General features: G+C 43.4%; 1 protein-coding gene across 1 annotated transcript; it reads left to right on the top strand.

The window, feature by feature from the left end:
* The first annotated feature begins 1,651 nt into the window (after positions 1 to 1,651).
* Positions 1,652 to 2,575, top strand: LOC119942185 (olfactory receptor 4S2-like). Its single transcript, XM_038762829.1, has one exon. It carries the CDS (start codon positions 1,652 to 1,654, stop codon positions 2,573 to 2,575), a length of 924 nt encoding a protein of 307 aa, XP_038618757.1.
* Positions 2,576 to 14,671: the final 12,096 nt, after the last annotated feature.

Raw genomic sequence — 14,671 nt, 5'->3', positions numbered from 1 at the left:
CATTAACAAAATAAATAGAATACTAAATATGTACAAGTAAAATAAATAGAGTGATAAATCTGTACAAATATATATACAGGTGCTGTCGTGAGGGGAAGGAGGTAGGGTGGAGGGGATGGGGAGGAGGAGAGGAAAAAGGGGGCTCAGTCTGGGAAGGCCTCCTGGAGGAGGTGAGCTCTCAGTAGAGCTTTGAAGGGAGGAAGAGAGCTAGCTTTGGCGGATGTGCGGAGGGAGGGCACTTCAGGCCAGGGGGAGGACATGGGCCGGGGTTTGACGGTGAGACAGGCGAGAACGAGGTACAGTGAGGAGGTTAGTGGCAGAGGAGCGGAGGGTGTGGGCTGGGCTGTAGAAGGAGAGAAGGGAGGTGAGGAGGGAAGGGGCGAGGTGATGGAGAACCTTGAAGCCAAGAGTGAGGAGTTTTTGCTTGATGCGTAGGTTGACTGGTAGCCACTGGAGATTTTTGAGGAGGGGAGGAGCATGCCCAGAGCGTTTCTGCACAGAGATGATCTGGGCGCAGTAGCGTGAAGTATAGACTGAAGTGGGGAGAGACAGGAGGATGGGAGATCAGAGAGGAGGCTGATGCAGTAATCAGTTGATGGTGATTTCTCAGTGTACTTACAGGGATTTTCCTTTAGAGAGTTTAAAACATTTTATCACTTATTCTCTCCAGGAGGGACAGATGTCATTATCTACATTTGCAAATAGAGGAACTAAGGCTTAGAGCAGTTAAGTCATTCATTCATTCATTCAATCGTATTTATTGAGCACTTACTGTGTGCAGAGCACTGAACTAAGCGCTTGGGAAGTACAAATCAGCAACAGTGTTTTGGACAAGTGATTTGCCCAAGCCAGTGTAAAGACTGTGGGTAAATGAAATTTTTTGGTAGATTTAGAGATGACTTTACTTGGGCTCTAAGTGCCCCCCAAAATCCACATAAACCTTTGCTTTCATCTTCAATTCATGCTTTCCTTTCTACTCTTCAACATTTCCACTGTCCATGTTTTCTCCTTTTCAATTAAAAATGAATTTACCTCTTTCCAGGGCAGAAAAGATGAAAATCTTTGTTCAGTGTGAGTTCATAGTGCTACTTGAGTTTGAAGGTAACTTTTTATCTGTGGGAAGGTAATAATTATATGTTTGAGTGAAAATAGACCTCTAGATAAAATATCTTGGAACTATAATATCATACTTGCATTTCACCAGAAACTCCTTTTTAGTCAAAATCTAGGAATTTTGAAATTTTTTGTTTGCTAATATTTCCCCAAAGCTTTAAAATCACTATGCCACCCTCCTTTTCTTACCAGGAGGCACTTAGGCAATGGTAAGAAGAATATCAAGCAGTGGCCTTTTTTTTTTGTTAGGTGGAAAAAAAGTTTCCTGGTATGAAACTGTGAGCCCACTGTTGGGTAGGGACTGTCTCTATGTGATGCCAATTTGTACTTCCCAAGCGCTTAGTACAGTGCTCTGCACATAGTAAGCGCTCAATAAATACGATTGATTGATGATGATGATGATGAAATTGTTTTGGAGTAGTCCTTAAAATATGAATATTTGTATCCATATGGCCTTTGGTAATTTACATTGCTTATGCTCTCTCCCTTCAGGTGAAGTAACACACTTTTGTTCATCTGGTTCCTGTTCAAAGATTAAATGGAAAATAACATCACAAAATTTGTCCTCATGGGTCTTTCTCAGAATGAGGTGGAACAGCAAGTGTATTTCGTGTTGTTTTTACTGTTTTATAAGATGATCATTATAGGGAATCTCCTCATTATAGTGACCATCAAGGGCAGTTCAAATCTCAACTCCCCTATGTATTTCTTCCTCAGCTACTTATCCTTTATAGACGTCTGCTATTCCTCGGTCACAGCTCCAAAGTTGATTGTGGATTTCCAAGCCAAGGTCAAAGTCATCTCCTTCATAGGGTGCATGGCTCAGCTCTTCGGAGTACATTTCTTAGGTTGTACAGAGATCTTCCTCCTTACAGCGATGGCCTACGACCGCTATGTGGCCATCTGTAAGCCCTTGCACTACACTGTCATCATGAACCGTCGAATGTGTAGCATTCTGGTGGTGAGCTCCTGGTTTGGAGGTTTGGTCCATTCTATAGTCCAGACCCTCCTTATAGCCTGGCTCCCCTTCTGTGGCCCCAATGAGATTGACCACTATTTCTGCGATGTCCACCCATTATTGAAACTCGCCTGCACGGACACCTATATTGTAGGGGTCATTGTAGTAGCCAACAGTGGGATGATTTCTTTGAGCTGTTTTGTTATCCTCGTTGTATCCTACACCACCATCTTGCTCTCTCTCACCTCCCACTCATCAGAAGGGAGACGCAAAGCCCTCTCCACCTGCGCCTCCCACATCTTGGTGGTGATCTTGTTTTTTGGGCCTTGCATCTTCATCTACATGCGACCTTCCACCACCTTTTCAGAGGACAAGATGGTGGCTTTGTTCTATACCATTATTACCCCTATGTTGAATCCCCTGATCTACACTCTGCGAAATGTGGAGGTGAAGAATGCCATAAAGAGGCTGTGGAGCAGGAAAGTGACAAGGAAAGAAATTTGATGCAAATCGTAATGTTTGTACCACTGGAAAGGAAGTAATAAAGCATAGTTGGAGCCAGATGCTAAAGCAGATTTACCAATTTTCCTCTTCCCCATATCTGCTGAAATCTACTGCTATGTACTGTTCCTCTCAATCCCTTCCCCTGTAGCCTTTACATCCCTTCTATCATTAATTTTAGACTGGAAACTCTTTGAGGACAGGGATCATATTTGCCAATCCTATCATATTGTGCTCTCTCAAGAACTTAGTACAGTGTTCTGCACACAGTAAGAAAAGCAGTAAGGCCTAATGGAAAGAGTACCGGCCTGGGAATCTGAGGACTGCATTTTAATCCCAGCTCTGTCAGTTGCTTGCTGTGATACCTTGGGTAAGTCACTTAACTTCTCTGTGCCTCAATTTCCTCAACTGTAAAATGAGGATTAAATCCTACTCCCTCCTACTTTTAGTCTGGGAGCCCCAAGTGGGTCAGAGGACTGTGTCCAAACTGATTAACTTGAATCTGTCTCAGCACTTAGTTTTGTGCTAGACACACAGTAAGCACTAACAAATACAACAGTAGTAGTAATAATGAATAAACAATAAATATTGTTAGTTGATTGATTGATTGATTGGTCTAAGACAAGATGCTGGATCTAAGATCTTGCCATAAGTAGTACAAATAAGGGATGAAGAGAGGGTAAGGACTTTCCTGATGGCTCAGTTTTCCCACAGATTCCAGGATTGATGCTTGGGAATGAAAGACAAGTGTAACAGATGGGAACAAAGGCTCAAAGTGGCAATGGCAAGCAATGTTTAAGCCTAGTATCTGCTAGAAATTTAATAGAGACCACAGCTCCATCTATATCTCTGTGAACAAAATGATGGGAACCAATATAGTCACTGTGATGTTGTCTGAAGGGTTACTGAGGTCACTTTCATCAGTCTTTTATCTCTCCCACTCCCTTCCTCATCACCCTAATTCATTCCCTTTGTTCTTCCCCTCCTTCCCCTCCCCACAGTACGTATGTACATATCTGTAACTTTATTTATTTGCACATTCATTTATTCAATCATATTTATTGAGCTCTTACTGTGTGCAGAGCACTGTACTAAGCTCTTGGAATGTACGGTTCAGCAACAGAGACAATCCCTCCCCACAATGGGCTCACAGTCTAGAAGGAGGGAGACAGACATCAAAGCAAGTAAACAGGCATCAATAGCATCAATATAAATAGGTAGAATTATAGATACATACACATCAAAAGAAGTAAACAGGCATTAATATAAATAAATAGAATTATAGATATGTATATGTAAACACAGTGTTTGACATATAATAAGTGCTTAGCAAAGGGAGCGAGTCAGGGCAACGGGTGGGCAGCTGAGGAAAACAGGGGCTTAGTCTAGGAAGGCTTCTTGGAGGAGGTGAGTCATATAGTGTTTGACATATAGTAAGCACTTAACAAATACCAAAAAAAAAAACCAAAACAAAAAGGCAAACCTCCGAGGAATCCATTTTGTCTCTCATAAGTGAGTCTACACTCATTTGGGCCATAAAATTGTGTTTTGCTTCTTGGAATTAAGGAGTGTTTGTGAATCAGTGTGAGTCCATTTGGTTACAGTGTGTCATGTTTTCAGAAGAAACAACTTGTTTGTATATACAGAGAGTTAGACATTGAGAGTGCTACAGTGCTGGGTTTTTCTCCACACGGGTTTTGCAAGTTTATGTGTTTTAGGATAACAGGAAACGTACAGCTACTATACTTAACTGTTCAACGTGACATAGTAATGTATTAGATGACCCGTTTTTAAAAAGAATTAAATGGAAAAGTTATGTCAAGCAATTGAACTGATAATTTTCAATTATGCCACCTACTCTCCTTGATATGCTTTCCAAATCTGCCTCCAAAATTCTGGTAAATCACACTGCATTGTCTTTGAGCAATATCAATCTATATATGGTATTTATTTATTGAGTGCTTACTGTGTACAGAGCACTACACTAAATGATAGCTGTGTTTTGTCTTCCATTGTTCTTTGTGAATGAGCCATTTATTTTTGAGTCCCTTGGTGGAGGCCTTTGGTAGAAGTTGATGGTGTTGTGCTATTTACTCATTTTTCGGAACTCAGTGCAAAGGGGACTTTTTGGGGTGGGTGTGGAGGGATGTTCCAGGCCCCCATATCTAAGGGACCACTCAAGGGGAGACTCAGTCCCATGGGGGTTGTGGGCTTGTCAGCAGTAGTCCCTGTCTTGGCAATTCTACTCTGTCAGACCTTTCAAAAGTCCTCGTTGTTAGGACTTTTTTTTCATTGTATTTTCCATTTTCATTGAAATCTCAATTTCTCCATGTCTGCCTTTTCCCTGACCTTTGCTTGTAGACTGAAATGAAAGACAAGGAGGCAAAAGAGAAAACAGTGCCTGTAGTTGCAAATATTAAACATAGCACACAAGGGGCAACTTTTTGTATACACAATGTGGCCAGGACTGTGGGTTCTGATTTGATCCTTTCAGCCACACGGGCACTCATAGGTGAACCTCAGGATCACAAAAGCCTGGGAGTCAGAGAACCTTGTGCTACTGTTGGCTCCATTCTAATGAAGCTCCTAAAACTGCATTAAGGATAAATTAGAGAGGAACAGATCAATGAGAACTCTGATGATGACAAAATTTCTGCCAGTGTGGAGCATATGTCTCATGGAAGATAATAATAATGATAATAATGGTATTTGTTTAGCACTTACTACATGCCAAGCACTATACTAAGGGCTGGGGTGGGTACAAGCAAATCGAGTTGGACACAGTCCCTGCCCCATGTGAGGCTTACAGTCTCAACCCCCATTTTATTAATTAGATAACTGAGGCACAGACAAGTGAAGTGACTTGCTCAAGGTCACACAGCAGACAAGTGGTGGGTTGTTGAATGTGCTTGAGTTGGTCATGTGCATTTTCTCCCACCTCATATAAAAACCCAGTAGGGACCTCTATCCAGACTTGAGAAAGGGGCAGAAGCTGCTTCAGTACAAAATATTCAAAAGATAAAACTTTTCTATTATGTATCCAGATCTTTCCCAAATGCTCCCAGTGTTATAGCAGGCAAAGAGCATATTAATCTAATCTAATCAATCAATGGTATTTACTGAGCACTTACTGTGTGCAGAGCAGTGTACTAAGCAATTGTGAGTGAACAATACAACAAAGTTGGTATAAAAAACATTTTAATTCTTCTAGTTACTTTTTAAGGACTTCAAAAATATTAATTCAATCGCATTTCATTCAATTGCATTTATTAAGCGCTTACAGTGTGCGGAGCACTGTACTATGTGCTTGGTAGAGTACTATTTAACAATAAACAGGCACATTCCCTATTCATTCATTCAATCATATTTATTGAGCACTTACTGTGTGCCAAACACTGTACTAAGCACTTGCACTGTACTATCTTATTGTCTATCATATCTTATTTGTCCTTCTAATCACCATGTAAGGGGTTATGATCACCGTTTTACAGATGAGGAAAATGAAACTTTGATCAGTTGACTGACTGGTCCAAATCACAAAGTTTATCCATCCATTCTCCTGATTCATTCTGTGTCATTAGCCAGCATAGCCGAAGTTCTACCCTTGACAGCTCAAACTGTCATTAGCATGTGTGGAACTGCCCAGAAATGAGGAAAAAAAGTATTTCTAGCTGAAGTAATTAAGTAGATACGAAAAGTTTTTCTTAGATTGTTTATTAGACAAACATTTCTCACTGGGGAGATTCAATAATGTCCGTGGGAACTTAATCCCTTGTACATAATTGGTTTTAAATAGTAGTGGTGTTGGAAGGTTGGGAATTTGCTCTTGTGTCTCTGGGTGTCTGGGGTAAATTTCATACACAGTAAGGAATAGGCCATTTGGATACCTATCACCAGCTTATAATCTCTTTTTAAATGAAATCTGTTAAGTGCTTACTCTATGCCAGGGACTGTATTAAGCACTCGGGTAGATACAAGATAATCAGGTTGGAAAGAGCTAATGTCCCACATAGAACTCAAGAGTCTTAATCCCCACTTTACAGATGAGGTAAAGTGGAACAGAGGTAAACAGGTAAACAGGCACAAATAAGTGAAATGACTTACAAAAGGTCGTAGGGAAATGACGGAACCAGGATTAGAACACAGACTTTCTGACTACCAAACCCATGCTCTATCCACTAGGCCATATTACATTTTACAGATAAAAGATAAATCTTCAAGGATAAAGCAGCGTGGCTCAGTGGAAAGAGCATGGGCTTTGGAGTCAGAGGTCATGGGTTCAAATTCCAGCTCCACCAATTGTCAGCTGTCTGACTTTGGGCAAGTCACTTAACTTCTCTGTGCCTCAGTTACCTCATCTGTAAAATGGATTAAGACTGTGAGCCCCACGTGGGAAAACCTGATCACCTTGTAACCTCCCCAGCGCTTAGAACAGTGCTTTGTACATAGTAAGCATTTAATAAATGCCATTATTAGTAGTAGTAGTAGTATTAAAGGCCTTCCCATAGTCCATGAGTCCAAAGAAGTGTCTATATTACTGCTATTGACCTCATTTCTTTTCTGAGATGCCTCAGGGTCCCTGGGGATTTGGTCAGTCGGAGTAAAGAATCAACTGGTTTAAACAGTGAACAAGGGGGATGCTAATGTGCTCACTGATAAGGAGGTGATAGGGATCAATTATTCCTAGCATACTGTGAGACTTCCCCACGTGTACACCCCCACGGCCATAGGCTGACTTGTTCATCATCACTTGGAGGGGCAAAACTTGGAGCTAAGCTAAGTGCTTAGTACAGTGCTCTGCACCAGTAAGTGCTCAATTAATATGATTAAATGAATGAATGAATTTGTTCCATATTTATTTCTGGGCTTTAGCCTACCCTGTCTCTTGAGTCCTAGAAAACCTTAATTACCATTCTCAAGTATGAACAGATCTGTTCAGCTCAAAGGCTTGGAAGGCATATGAGATGGTTCTTCACCAAATCCCAGGCACTAAACTGGGAAAAAAACATGTAAAACCAAAATTAAGGGGATTAAATGTCCAATAACATTGAAAAATATAATTTAGATAAAGGATACTAGGGTAAGAAAGGCAATCCAACTGGCTGCTTGAATTTACCCCTAATTCCTTATTTTCCAGATTTCCTGGTAACCTCTTATAATGCTTAGAGTAGAAGAGACAGGATGGCACCACACCGAAATTTCTCTTCTGGGAGTGTTTTTTGTCATAAGGACTTGGGAGACCATTTGATCAGGCTGGAAGTAAAAGTGAATTCGTCAGCAGCAGTGGTAATTTTTTTAATGACATGCATCATATTTTAATACAGTGTTCTTTCTTCCTCTGTCAGAGGGAAGCATTTTAAGATTTTGCATTAGGTCTCTGAAGACTGCAACCTTGTCATTATCTTTGACTTCTCCCTCTCTTTCAATCCTCATACTCACTCGGTCACAAATACTGTTGCCTTTTCCTCCACATTTCCAGGATCCACCATTCCCCTGCCATCCAAACATGTCCCACGCTGGTCCATGTACTTGTCATATCCTAGTTTGGCAACTGCATCAGCCTCCTCAGTGCTCTCCCTGCCCCCACTCTCTCCTTTCTGGTTCATACTTCACTCTGCTGCCCTGACCATTTTTTCTCAAAATATGATTTTGCATACACCTCTCCACTTCAAACCTCAAATGGTTGGTTGCCCATTTCTCTTTGCTCCAACATGAAACGCTTGACGGTAAGGCACTAAGACACTCAATCATATCTCTCTCTTCTCCTTATTGGCTCTCTTCTCACACTATACCCCAGATTGTACACTTCATTGTTTTCAAGATAACCTGCTTGTTTTCATCTCTGCTGCTACTGACATTTGCTCACTTCATCCTGTTGTCTGGCATTCTCTGACCCTTCATTTAATAAGGATAATATTATATGTGGTATTTAAGTGCTTACTACATTCCAAGTACTATATTTAGTGCTGGGGTGGATATAAGAAAATCGGATCTTCGTCACAGTCCTTATCTCACATGGGGCTCACAGTCTAAATAGGAGGGAGGACTGATATTGAATCCCCATTTTACAGATGAGGTAACTGAGGCCCAGAAATTGTTTATCATTATTATTATTATTATTATTATTATTATTATTATTATTATTATTATTATATTTGTTCATTGCTTACTATGTGCCAAGCACTATTGTAAGCACTGGGGGAAGATACAAGGCAATCAGGTTGTCCCACGTGGGGCTCACAGTCTCAATCCCCATTTTACAGATGAGGTAACTGAGGCACAGAGAAGTTAGGTTACTTGCCCAAGGTCACACAGCAGACAAATGGCGGAGTCAGTATTAGAACCCATAACCTCTCACTCCCTAGCCCATGCTCTTGCCAGTAGGCCATGCTGCTTCTCGTCTGAGGTTACCCAGCAGGCAATTGGCAGAGTGGGATTAGAATTCAAGCCCTCTGATTTCCAGGTCTGTACTCTTTCCACAAAGCCACATTGTTTCTCTAGCTTTTTCTGTCTTTAAAATACCCAGAGATCGCATACCCTCTAGGAGGTCTTCCTCAGTTTCTAATCTTCTCCACCTTATATCCCCCAAACTGCCACTTCATCATTTACCCATGGCCTATTCATTAGGTATTCTCAACCTCCTATAGCACTTACAACCACATCCTCTATGCCCCATTACTTGAACACCAACTCAAGTACATTCTCCACTTCTTTTTGTCTCCTACTTCCCTAATTTATTTTAGTGCATGTCTATCCCATTAAGCTGTAAACTCCTTGGAACTGGGGATCATTTACTTCATTGTATCCTAACAAATGCCCATTTCATTGTACTGCAACCAGTAGGCACTAGTCTGCATGACCTTGGGCAAGTCACGTAACTTCTTTGAGCCTCAGGTATCTTATCTGTAAAATGGGGTTTACAACCATGTGTCCCATGTGGGAAATGTGTCCAACTTGATTAGCTCATATCTGCTTCAACGCTGCCCCAGTGAGAAGCAGCATGGCTTAGTGGAAACAGCACGGGCTTGAGAGTCAGAGGTCATGGGTTCTAATCCTGGCTATGCCACTTCTCTGCTGTCTGACTTCGGGCCAGTTACCTCACTTCTCTGTGCATCAGTTACCTCATCTGCAAAATGGGGATTAAGACTGTGAGCCCCACGAAGGACAACTTGATTACCATGTATCTACTCCAGTGCTTAGAACAGTGCTTGGCACATAGTACATGCTTAACAAATACCAAAAAAACCCCAAAACAATCCTCCCCCAAAATCCCACTTAGTACAGTGTCTGCCATGTAGTAAGTATTTAACAAATATCAAGAAGAAAAGTAAATTGAATAAATACATGAATAGCATTGATTGATTGAAATTCCAATATTCCACCCCTGGCTCCAATGGGGCTCCAACTAAGCCCCCCAATTCAGATAACAATCTGCAAAATTTGGCCCCATATCCAAATTCTATGATTTAGCATTCCACCTCCCCTGATCCTTCACTCTTTTAATAGCGCTGAATATTGTCTCAAAGGCCAGATTGATGAATGTAAATTCATAAACTGATATAGATCAAATGACATGTAATTATACGATTCAGAATTAGCTGGAAAATACACACCGATTCTTGCAAAGAGGGCCAAGTGCTTCTTGTCAGGGGAATACTGGATGGAAAATTGTCTGGAAAAGTCAATGTTTGAAGAGAGTCAAGTTTTTTCTCTCACACAATTACTGACTTTACATCATCTCCATTATTCTAGTTTCAGAATAGGGCCTGAGATGAGACCAACTAGAGGGAGGAGATGATTAATTAATGCCCCTTTACAAAGTAGAGAAAGATTTTCTTCCATTTCTTCACTAATAACAATCCACTTTAATAAAAACAATAATAATTCAGGCATTTGTTAAGGACTTCCTATGTGCCAGACCCTGCACTAAATGCTGGCGGTTACAAGTGGATCCAACCTTGGCTTCACAGACTCTGTCCTCTCCTGGTTCTCCTCTTATCTCTCTGGGTGTTCATTCTCAGTCTCTTTTGTGGGTTCCTCCTCCCCCACCCATCTCCTTACTGTAGGGGTTCCTCAAGAGTCAGCTCTTGGTCCCCTTCTTTTCTCTATCTACACTCACTCCCATGGTGAACGCATTCACTCCCATGGCTTCAGCTTTCATCTCTATGCTGATGACACCCAAATCTACATCTCTGCTCCTGCTCTCTCCCTTCCTCCAGGTTCGTGTCTCCTCCTGCCTTCAGGACATCTCCATCTGGATGTCTGCCTGCCATCTAAAACTCGATATGTCCAAGTCTGAACTCCTTATCTTCCCTCCCAAACCCTGCCCTCTCCCTGACTTTCCCATCACTGTAGACGGCACTACCGTCCTTCCCGTCTTACAAGCCTGCAACCTTGGTATCATCCTCGACTCTCCTTTCTCATTCACCCCACACATCCAATCCGTCACCAAAGCCTGCCTAAATCTCACCTCAACATTGCCAAGATCTGCCCTTTCCTCTCCATCCAAACCGCTACCTTGCTGGTACAATCTCTCATCCTAGCCCGACTGGATTACTGCATCAGCCTCCTCTCTGATCTCCCATCCTCCTGCCTCTCCCCGCTTCAGTCCATACTTCACTCTGCTGCCCGGATTATCTTTGTGCAGAAACACTCTGGGCATGTTACTCTCCTCCTCAAAAATCTCAAAGTGTCTGCCTGTCAACCTACGAATCAAGCAAAAACTCCTCACTCTCGGCTTCAAGGCTCTCCATCACCTTGCCCCCTCCTACCTCACCTCCCTTCTCTCCTTCTACAGCCCAGCCCACACCTTCCGCTCCTCTGCTGCTAACCTCCTCACTGTACCTCTTTCTCATCATCATCATCATCATCAATCATATTTATGGAGCGCTTACTATGTGCAGAGCACTGTACTAAGCTCTTGGGAAGTACAAAGTTGGCAACATATAGAGACTGTCCCTACCCAACAGTGGGCTCACAGTCTAGAAAGGGGGAGACAGACAACAAAACCAAACATACTAACAAAATAAAGATAAATCTCGCCTGTTCCGCTGTCGACCCCCGGCCCACGTCCCTCCCCCTGGCCTGAAGTGCCCTCCCTCCGCACATCCGCCAAAGCTAGCTCTCTTCCTCCCTTCAAAGCCCTACTGAGAGCTCACCTCCTCCAGGAGGCCTTCCCAGACTGAGCCCCCTTTTTCCTCTCCTCCTCCCCATCCCCTCCACCCTACCTCCTTCCCCTCACGACAGCACCTGTATATATATTTGTACAGATTTATCACTCTATTTTACTTGTACGTATGAACTATTCTACTTATTTTATTTTGCTAATGTGTTTTGTTTTGTTGTCTCCCCCTTCTAGACTGTGAGCCCACTCATGGGTAGGGACCGTCTCTGTATGTTTCCAACTTGTACTCCCCAAGCGCTTAGTACAGTGCCCTGCACACAGTAAGTGCTCAATAAACACGATTGAATGAATGAATGAAAGTGGACACACAGTCCCCACAGTCATTGCCCGACATAGGACTCACAGCTTCAATCCACTTTTCAGATAAGATAACTAAGGCACAGAGAAGTCAAGTGACTTGCCCAAGGACACACAGCAGACAAGTGCCAGAGCTGGGATTAGAACCCATGACCTTCTGACTCCCAGGCCTGTGCTCTATCCACTATGTCATTCTGCCTCTTTAATAATTAATGAGGCAGCAACAGAGGCTGGGGAAACAAACAAGACATTCGGTTTACATTCCCCAGATCTCTTAACTGAGCTACCTTTTCTCTTGTTTGCTGGTGAAAAGCAAAACACCTCTGGCCCTTTGACAAAAATATTCATTAAAATTCAGTCAGGACATGGGCTCATGACAACCCTCAGAGCTCTATATTACTCTCAAAAAGTAAAAAGTGTTTAAAATATAGGAAAATGATATGAAGCAGAGACGGTGACTGAAGACAGTAAGTGAAAGGGATTCATGGAGCTGGACAGTGGAATGAGGACGGGGCTAAGTATTTAGTGCAGTACTCTGTCCACAGCAAGCGCTCAATGAATATGATTGAATGAATATCAGAGGCTTGAATGACAGCCTCAGAGATTGGACATTAGAAAGGGGAGAAATAAGCTGAAGAAGTTGGAGAAAAGAGGAGAGGGAGGTACCATCCTAACGGAAAGAACAAGCCTAGGAGTCAGAAGACATGAGCACTAAATCCTACTTTGCCGCCTACATGCTACGTGACTGTGAGTCCCTTAACTTCTCTGTGCTTCAGTATCCTCATTTGTAAAACAGGGCTGAAATACCTGTTCTCCCTCCCCCCCTAGAATGTAAGCCCCAAATAAATCAAGCCTGACCTGATTAGTTTGTATCTACTCTTAAACTTAGTACAGTCCTTTTTTTAAAAAAAAAAAGGCAGTTGTTAAGTGCCTACTAAATGTTCGGCACTGTATTAAGTGCTAGGGTAGATAAAAGATAATCAGGTCAAGCAACAGTCCGTGTCCATATGGGGGCAGTCTGAATCCCCATTTTACTTAATGAAATACTTTATTCACTAAATGAATACTTAACTTACCACCCCACCTCACCCACTCACCAACTTGGTCACACCCTCGACCTCATCATCTCCTACCGCTGCACTGTGTCCACCCTCACCAACTCTGAATTCCCTCTCTCTAATCATAATCTTCTCACCTGCCTCCTCACTCACACTCCTTTCCCCTGTAAATCCATATTAGTCCCTCACAGAGATCTCCGCTCTCTCGACCCCATCCATCTTTCTGAGCGCCTCACACTGCACCTCACCTCCCTCTCCTCTCTACCCAGTCTTGATGATCAGATTACTGCTCTCAACTCTACCGTTTCTACTCAGCTAGACTCACTCGCTCCCCTTTCCCTTCGCCGCTCTTCGTATCACTAACCCACAGCCCTGGATCACTGCCACTGTCCGCCTCCTTCGCTCTTATGCTCGAGCTGCCGAACGCTGCTGGCGAACGTCTAAACACCATACCAGCCTCGTTCACTTCAGGTTTATCCTTTCCTGCCTTAACTCAGCCCTCTCTTCTGCCAGACAAAACTATTTCTCCTCCCTTATTGACACAAATGCCCATCACCCCCGCCAGCTCTTCCGTACATTCAACTCCCTTCTCAGGCCCCCGGTTCCTCCCCCTCCTCCTTCCCTAACCCCCAACGATCTGGCCTCCTACTTCATTAACAAAATTAAATCCATCAGGTCCAACCTCCCCAAAGTCACTTATCCCCCTTCTCCAAGCCCCTGGCTCTCAACACTCTCTGCTACTCTCCCATCCTTCCCAGCAGTATCCTCAGAGGAGCTCTCCTCCCTCCTCTCAAGGGCCACTCCGGCCACCTGTGCTTCTGACCCCATTCCCTCTCATCTCATGAAATCTCTCTCTCCATCCCTTCTCCCCTCCTTAACTTCCATCTTCAACTGCTCACTCTGCACTGGTTCCTTCCCCTCTGCCTTCAAACATGCCCAGGTCTCTCCCATCCTAAAAAAACCCTCTCTTGACCCCACCTCACCTTCTAGTTATCGCCCCATATCCCTCCTACCATTCCTTTCCAAATTCCTTGAACGAGTTGTCTACATGCGCTGCCTCGAATTCCTCAACAACAACTCTCTCCTCAAACCCCTCCAGTCTGGCTTCCGTCCCCTACATTCCACGGAAACTGCCCCTCTCAAAGGTCACCAATGACCTCCTGCTTGCCAAATCCAATGGCTCATACTCTGTCCTCATCCTCCTCGACCTCTCAGCTGCCTTCGACACTGTGGACCACCCCCTTCTCCTCAACACGCTATCCGACCTTGGCTTCACAGACTCCGTCCTCTCCTGGTTCTCCTCTTATCTCTCCGGTCGTTCATTCTCAGTCTCTTTTGCAGGCTCCTCCTCCCCCTCCCATCCCCTTACTGTGGGGGTTCCCCAAGGTTCAGTGCTTGGTCCCCTTCTGTTCTCGATCTACACGCACTCCCTTGGTGACCTCATTCGCTCCCACGGCTTCAACTATCATCTCTACGCTGATGACACCCAGATCTACATCTCTGCCCCTGCTCTCTCCCCCTCCCTCCAGGCTTGCATCTCCTTCTGCCTTCAGGACATCT

The sequence above is a fragment of the Tachyglossus aculeatus genome, chromosome 21 (assembly GCF_015852505.1).
Source record: "Tachyglossus aculeatus isolate mTacAcu1 chromosome 21, mTacAcu1.pri, whole genome shotgun sequence".
Lineage (NCBI taxonomy): Eukaryota > Metazoa > Chordata > Mammalia > Monotremata > Tachyglossidae > Tachyglossus > Tachyglossus aculeatus.
Note: the sequence above shows the minus strand (reverse complement) of the source record. Positions and strands in the feature narration are given on the sequence as shown.